This window comes from Watersipora subatra, chromosome 3 (assembly GCF_963576615.1).
Source record: "Watersipora subatra chromosome 3, tzWatSuba1.1, whole genome shotgun sequence".
NCBI lineage: Eukaryota > Metazoa > Bryozoa > Gymnolaemata > Cheilostomatida > Watersiporidae > Watersipora > Watersipora subatra.
In genome coordinates, this window is record NC_088710.1 from 42,985,264 (window position 1) to 42,994,280 (window position 9,017).

Genomic DNA, 9,017 nt, shown 5'->3' on the forward strand with positions numbered 1-9,017 from the left:
ATCCGTAACGGTATCCGTAATCGTATCCGTAGTTGTCACTATCAGAGTCATAAAAATCCTCGTACGAGTATAATGGTTTTTGTAGATCTTGACTTTTTGCCACTTGGGGTTGTAAATGACAAACTGTCCAGATTTCCATCTGATTCTTTCTCCCTTGTCCAGACCACATTCTGCAATACCAACAAAGATGATTTATTTAAAACTAAGAGAAAAGCGTAGGAGGTAGCAAATACACAAAATCATTTATTAGAATTGCTTGCTAACACTACTATGATGCTGGCAGTCCCATGCACTATGGTAAATTGTCATGAGTAACAACTATTAGTCAACTATTGTTAGATGTGTGTAGGTGGTCGAGTGGGCAGTGGATGTGGGTAGGTGGTCGAGTGGGCAGTGGATGTGGGTAGGTGGTCGAATGGGTAGTGGATGTGGGTAGGTGGTCGAATGGGCAGTGGATGTGGGTAGGTGGTTGAATAGGCAGTGGATGTGGGTAGGTGGTCGAATGGGCAGTGGATGTGGGTAGGTGGTCGAATGGGCAGTGGATGTGGGTAGGTGGTTGAATGGGCAGTGGATGTGGGTAGGTGGTCGAATGGGCAGTGGATGCGGGTAGGTGGTCGAATGGGCAGTGGATGTGGGTAGGTGGTTGAATAGGCAGTGGATGTGGGTAGGTGGTCGAATGGGCAGTGGATGTGGGTAGGTGGTTGAATAGGCAGTGGATGTGGGTAGGTGGTCGAATGGGCAGTGGATGTGGGTAGGTGGTCGAATGGGCAGTGGATGTGGGTAGGTGGTTGAATGGGCAGTGGATGTGGGTAGGTGGTCGAATGGGCAGTGGATGCGGGTAGGTGGTTGAATGGGCAGTGGATGTGGGTAGGTGGTCAAATGGGAAGTGGATGAGGGTAGGTGGTTGAATGGGCAGTGGATGTGGGTAGGTGGTCAAGTGGGCAGTGGATGTGGGTAGGTGGTCGAGTGGAAAAGTGGTAGTGTGCTTAGTGGAGAAGCTGAATATCTGGTTTTGATTGTGGTGCGGTGCAATATTTTTCATAACATTCTCAACGTGGCTTCAGACAGACGAACATACAAACAGACAAAAATCTTAACAGAGTAAAGACTGCTCTTATTATCCTGAAAAAATATTCAACCTCCGAACTATTGTCTCATACTGTATCTAGCGTATCTATACATTAGTACGTGATTTATAGCCTGCTCACTCAATACAATCTACATGTAATTCCACTTTTGCAAGCTGAGACTATTTGATATTCTATTCAATCAATTTTATTTATAGTTTGATGAGCTGTAGGTGAAGAGATATGTTTAGTGTTACCCCACTCATTATTGAAACAAATAAGGAATGTAATAGAAAATGCTCAGAGATGCGCCAATGAAAAGAGCCTTTGGTAGGACTGAAAATGTGGGCTGGCTGTAAAATGCTTTCCAAACAAACAGCAAAAAATGTTAATATCTGGCTTTGAAAAAAACAGTTTTTAATTTGCAGATGCTGAAAGAGTTATAATTCACTAAAAACATTTTTCCATAAAAGAGGAAACAAAAGTTTTCGTCAATGAACTATAAGCTCCAACTAAGTATTTTACACCCAGCTTACAAAATAACTGCATTACGAATTCTAATAAGCAGATTAGACATTATGGATGTCTTTCAGCATTATCAAGTTTTGCTTAAGTGCTTTGAACATGTTCCGGTTCACAATAATGTTTACTCAACTTCAAAGGCAATCAACTTAAGAAATAGCTTTCAACGGTAATCATTAGTTGCTAAAGAATTTGTACATTGCATTACATTACATTTTTTTTACATTGGCACAGGGACCACGTATACAATATATACAAGTAATTTTATTTCATTTAAATTGTTTCTCATTATTACAAGAACATATAATAGTATATATAAGAATTTCCAACCTTGTTGAATATATTCTGTTTTGACTGATAAACAGGGTGTTTTAACCAGAACTTTACGCTCTAATAAAGGGTAGACATTCTTTTTTATAACATGACCTGAATGAGATTCTGTCATGTTTAAATAATCAAATTTAAGAATCTAACAGCAAATGTGTACAATGAAGCCATAAATAAATTAACTCTAAATTTTTATATTGTCAAATACATTTAAGGAATTGTGCAGATTCCAAAAAATGTTGGACTTTGCAAAATTTCATTAGAGGTTTTTGCACGTTGAATATTTTAGTTGTTTTTGTATTGAATTATTATATTTATAAAATTATCGGAATTTATAAAACTGTTTTTTTTCAAAATTGATATATTTCTCAAAGATTTTGATAGTTTTAAATTACGAATGCTGCAAATTGATGAAGTCTAACAGATGGAATTGAAATAATTACAAGAGCCACTAATTGTATTATTCTAAGAATATTAAAGTTGTAATTTGATCCTGTTTATAATATTTTATGTATAGACACAAATGTGACTACTCACTCGCAATGACTATCTCAAGTGTCGGTCTGCCTTCTGACTGACACTCCGCACACAGGGATTCTATTTCAGATATCTTCTCTCCATTTTCCTTTAATATCTCGACTCCACTAACATCCAGGTACTTGAGTTTAGGCAACCCATCAATAAGCCTTATCATTTCTGGATGTTTGGAATAAAACATGTACAAATTATTTTATTTTCATCTACTGAAGTTTTATAGAAAATTTAAGACAATCTCTTCGTACGTCCCACTATGTTAGATATTTTACACAATTATATATAATGTTGTTTTTAAACATGCCATATTTTCTAAATGTATTTGTTGGCTAGTAATTAAATGAATTAGATAAATGTATGCAAAAACCTTTGTAGGTAACACTAGTTTATGATATTTAAAAGCTTAACGCCGCTATGGTGTTATTATTAAATATTTTACCTCGATTTATTTTTAAATCAATGACTAAACATAATTATTAATACTTTGTGTCAAAAACAGATTGTTTGTAGAAGCAAAAAGATTGTCTGGCATAGTTAGTGCGGGAGTTGAAGTACACACTCATCATATACTTTATAGGTGAGTCAATGTTCTGACAGTATTCACATACTGTTGGTGCATTTACTTAACCTGATATGACATCAGCATTTATGAATAAACACCTGACCTAGTACTGAGCCGCAGGCTTTACAAATTACGATCAAAGATTTCAAATAAAATCATCTACATGTGTTTTAGCTTAATATATACATGTAATATATACATGTATATATTACATGTATATATATGTATATATATATATATATATATATATATATATATATATATATATATATATATATATATATATATATATATATATATACTAATATATCTAGTGGAAATCTTCTGACTAAAAAGTTCTCAATGCCATAAAGGCAGTGCATATAGAATAATTTAAAAGAAGGATGTTCCTACGAAGGAACATACTGTTCCTACGTAGGAACATAATGTTCCTACGTATATATAAGCTTCTGCGCATAAATGAATGTCACCTGATGAGTGTTTTTAACACGAAACTATTAGTAGTGTAAATATAATAGTCAAAATTTTTATCTTCTTTTAAATTATTCTATATATATATACATATATATATATATATATATATATATATTGCAGCACATATTGCAGCACATTGACTTTCTTAAAGTCTGTGAGGCAACCTAGTTGTTTCATGGCAGGAAGTCGACTCTCATTGGTAATGAGATTTGTGTCCCTTGCCAAAGCTCTGAGCTGCACTGATGAGGCTTCAATAGCCGAAACAGTACTGTCTGTAGCATGAGTATATGCTCCCTCACTACGGTGTGGTTGAGCACTCTGTGAGAGGTGCGGCACTATTTGCCTTTGTGCAAAGCTCATCACTTTTGTGATTTGAGCACTCTGATGCCAGCACATCGACTTTCTTAAAGTCTGTGAGGCAACCTAGTTGTTTCATGGCAGGAAGTCGACTCTCATTGGTAATGGGATTTGTGTGCCTTGCCAAAGCTCTGAGCTGCACTAATGAGGCTTCAATAGCCGAAACAGTACTGTCTGTAGCATGTTTATATATATCTATATATCTATATACATATATATTTACATATATATACATATATACATATATATACATATTTATATATATATATATATATGTATGCATATATATATATGCATATATATATATATGCATATATATATATATGCATATATATATATATATGCATATATATACATACATATATATACAATTATACTTTCTATAGTGAACAACAATGTCACATTAATCTATTTTGTTTTTCTTTCAAATTTTAATGCACTATTTTCTTATCGCAAATACATATATACATGTATATATATATACATGTATATATATATATATATATATATATATATATATATATATATATATTTGCGATAAGAAAGTAGTGCATTAAAATTTGAAAGATAAACAAAATAGATTAATGTGACATTGTTGTTCACTATAGAAAGTATAATTAAAAATACCTAGGTTAAATGCTTTTATATTAGATATTGAATGGTGAATCTATGTTTCTAGTTCTCAAATCATAGGTATGAGTAAAGGAAAAAACCCTCAAACAGCTGAGTCGATTGAGCAGTTTTAATTATCCTTGGTAAGATTGATGTTAGGAAAATATGCAGGAAAATAGCTGAACATGAGCAAGAAGAGTTCACTCTTCCCACTGAGGTTACAAGTGATCCACTTCTTAGTACGAGGTGAGATACTCGTGTACATACACATATACAAGTATATAAGAGCGAGGAGATAATTTGGACATTAAGGGATGATTTATAAAACACTCATATCTATAGCTATTCTTATCCAGTAATATATTGTTCTTTAACTCTGTTAGCACTTACACATTATTGTTTCCATAGATACAGTAGAAAATGTAGATATGCATAAATTTATTGACTCTTGGTTCTATGATTCATAAATGGATGGTGGGACTACTGTTTTATACTGCTAAAACGGGGTATTGTTTTTTTCAATAAAGTTCAATAGATTTTCATGCTCAAGAGATCAATAGCTATTGATGCTCAACAGTATTACAAACCATCTGCTTTGATGCTCTACAGTACAAATCAGCTTGTATTACAAGAGATTATAACAGTTCCTTATACATGTAATCTGTTTAAAAACATATTTGAGCATCAAACATAATTTTTAAATTAATAGCTACTCAAATTTGTTCATTTTTGATAAAAAACATAAAAAACTATTTTTAACATTTGTCTTGTGTGTTAAACATAGTTGTTTTTAACGAATGGACAAGCTGTGTAAGTATAAGGCTTACAAAAAAGCTGTTCTGACACGCAAATAGTTATTATTGGACTTGATGATAAAATTATAAAATGTTTAGGAAGCTAAAAATTGAACCATAAGAATGGTTGAGTTAATTTTATACAACATGATAAAAATCCCTTTGTTTTTCTATATAAACCATTATTGCAAATGCCAATAAAAAAACCAAGCAAATCTACTATTAATATCCAACTCAGTAACACTTATACAAAACCTTGTGCAACCCCGAATCTAATCATTTCAGCAAAGGTGATGAAACCCTTCTAAAATTATCTAAATAAATATCAAGGTACATGTAGTTTCAAAGAATCAAAACATTGCCAAAGATTTTCTCAATGACCACTTTGTAGTCAAATGACGGAATATTATATTATTCAATATATGGTCTTTAAATACTCATTTAATTTCAAATTGCTTCAGCGATGTCTGAGCTATTTTATTACATTTTAGTTGTGAAGTGTTAACTAATTGCTATGCAACAGTTAGTACAAATTATCATAAACTCAAATTCTTTACTGAAATAATAATAATAATAAAAGTGCAACAAGCTGTTAAAATAACCAGACAACTCTACATTGGTTTCTGTTAGGTTTGCAGCTTACGAGTGTCAATAAGGCAGAATTGAATTACTGATTTGAGGAATGATTTATTACAGTTGCATTGAATCAACACTGAATCTGTAAAATCTACAGTTGAATGGTACATGTACATCAATTGCTACTACTGCAATGCAAAAATAACAATTTCATGAAAAATTACTGACAAACATTTGGACATCTCTAAAAAACACTTACAGAGTATATTCAAATAGTTCAATGAAACCAACTAACAGCATAAATGTTAAACGTGTTCTAGTTTTCTGATCAGAAAAAGATTTGTTAGCTATAACTTATGTGCTGCTTGTTAGTATTCAGAAGACAGACTGGCATGTTTGCATAGAACATTAATACCAAAAATAACATTCCGTAAAACCTCTAATTGAATGCCATCCCTATTTGAATGTCACTATGAAAGAAGGGTTGAAGAATAGAGCGCCATGGCGTTTAATTGAAGGTTTCACGGTAAGCATCGAGACACAGGGCTGGGAAAAAATTATCTAATCCCCTTTGCCAAACCACCATCACAGTCGGCCAAACGAACCATTAGCTGAAACAAATCTCATGGCCCTTTTCACCAAACACAATCATTCTTTGCTCAGCAAAGGACAATAAAACAGGCACAAAAGTAACAAACAGAAGATTCTACTTGAGTTCGCTTACAAACAGTTTTTACAAAACGTAATTTTTTAAAGAGAAATACGCTAAGATATGCTTATCGTAAAATCCTCATTTGAATGCCATGGCGTTCAATTTTTAACCACTCACTCATAGTGGCTTTATTTTTAAATAGCTCATCAGAAGTTTAGGAAAACAAACTTACACCTTTCACGGGAGAATCAAACACCACCTATATTTTGCACTCTCTTTCAGATGGAGTGACACTAATCATGCTGAATGTAAAATAATATGCGGTAGCTTACCTCCAACTGGTCGTAAATCTCTAAATAAATATGTATTGGGAAGCTGAGAAATATATCTACCAGTCAATATATGTAACTCTCATCTCTTTTAAGATTACACACTCTATCTGTGTTTGAAGTACCAGTTGTGTGTACTCAACTGTAAGTTGTATTTTTAAAGTACCGTGAACATCCATGAACAGCTGTGAATATAACGCAAAGTCCATGACAGAACGGATTGCATAAAATTCTTTGAATCTTTTTGAAAATTTAGTGCTCAGATCTTCCAGAAATGTCACAAATAGTTGCAAGTCAACATCACAGAAAGCTTTTTGATGAATCACTTTTAAGCATAAGGAGTCAAGCATATGTGTGTCTTTGGTGACATTCAAAACAATATGTTGTAACAATATGGTTTCTCCAATTAGTTTCTATGTTTGCAGATTTTATTTTCAAAAATCTTAAACGTAAATATTAGAGCTGCACAACGATTATAGAAATATATCGCAGTTAATAACTGGTCTGAACTAATTAGTCGGTGATTAATCTTAGAATTAATCTAGCAAAAACCTGCATATTTGAAAACAAATAATACAGCTATATATAAATTAATTACATGTATATTTGAGACAATTATTGTTAACAGGATTACATGTTATGTATGATGTACACAAGTTACAATGTAATAATTATTATCAGTATTAAAATAGTCTATAAAAGTCTATAATTAAGCCAAGAGTTGAGGCAGCACAGTTTAATTAATCTACAATAAACTTTTAACCTTGTTGCATATTGTGAAAGATTTCAATTTTTGTTTCACTCTAAATTTGAAAGCATAATTATTTTTACTTGGTAATTGTACTTAAAAATGTTACATAAAAGCTTATTGCGCCTATTGATACGCTTTCTACAGCTTGCAGCCAAAACTGGCTGTTTATGTGCTAAAGACGAGGAGCTTTAGACATCGATTTATAGCTAGCCGAATTTAGATGACCACAATGAAGCTATCTAATAATATGCTATAAATCAAGACACTTGTAAGTTGTATATTAGTAATTTATCAAACGCTACAAATATATATATTCAAGAACCAGTGACATAAACAAGCCATGTTTATAATACATGCAGAAACAAAAATTAACATTTTTGAGGCAAAAATATGTGCATCGTTTGCATAGTTGCTTCTTGCCCATTTCATCTGCTTCTGGCTGATGAATACTTATGACAGCATTTTCTGACCTTAACTTTTTTCTGCATCGATTAACTAGTCAATATTAGCATCTCACAGTTTTTTTAACGGAGCAAAATTTTCACGCGTTGCTATGTAAACTACATACTTTTCAAGCTAACAGTAAGAAACTCTTTAGCAGCATGCACGCGAAACAAGTTTTATCCTCAAAATAGCCGTGCAGATTTCACGGTAATTGCATAATCGTTTTCACATATGTTGAAGTATCAAAACCCATTAAACAAGGCAATACTATTAGCCTGATACAGTTAATAATCATTTCTGTGATTCTGCTTTCAAAGTTTTAACGAAAATAACCGTAAAGCTTTGTAGTCACAACACAGACTTTGATACCATCTGGAAAAGCGATATAATTCATTGCTACTGATGTAACCGAGCCACTATTGATACGGCATTCTGGACTCTTTTCCATTGATCATTTACTATTATGGGTTTATAAAAATCAAAGAAATTTCCAGATTGGTGTCAAATTAAGGTGGGGGTCCTACCACACAAAGTTGTCGTCAGAATAGTCACTTTTAAAATCACTGTTGTCACTTTTAAAATAACTGTCGTCACTTTTAAAATCACTGTCACCTTTTCAAGTTGGTAACCAAAACAACCTCTTTCTTCACATTCGTTATTTTAATACAAATATTCATTCTGGTGGCACTGGGTTGCGTTAAAAACCTGAAACTTCTCAGTTTGAACTTCTGCTAACCAAAAGCATGGCTCAACCAGCGATCTTCACAAACTTATTAGTAATGTTTGGGAGCGTTGCTGATTACTCCGCGAAGAGTGACAGCTGTCTCAGGCTTTTAGGGCTACAATTCTTGTACTGAAAATAGACCGAGATTGTCTTTAATAATCACTGTCAGTCACAGACTTGGAAACGGATTTGCTGTCAATGTCGTTCATTGCTGTTTACTTTAATTATTTGGCAGTCTATAAATGCCGGACCAGATGCTTCAAACCAAAACTAGTTAAGTTTCGGTTGAACG

At 33.1% G+C, this 9,017-nt stretch overlaps 1 protein-coding gene across 1 annotated transcript; it reads right to left on the bottom strand.

Annotated features, from left to right (window-relative positions):
- Window positions 1-325: 325 nt before the first annotated feature.
- Window positions 326-1,042, bottom strand: LOC137390613 (soluble scavenger receptor cysteine-rich domain-containing protein SSC5D-like). The gene has a single exon (XM_068076939.1). The coding sequence runs from the start codon at window positions 1,040-1,042 to the stop codon at window positions 326-328; it is 717 nt and encodes a 238-aa protein (XP_067933040.1).
- Window positions 1,043-9,017: the final 7,975 nt, after the last annotated feature.

Bases quoted from the DNA above. Each gene is read 5' to 3' on its own strand.
- LOC137390613 (XM_068076939.1), bottom strand. From the start codon at position 1,042: ATGAAAAATATTGCACCGCACCACAATCAAAACCAGATATTCAGCTTC.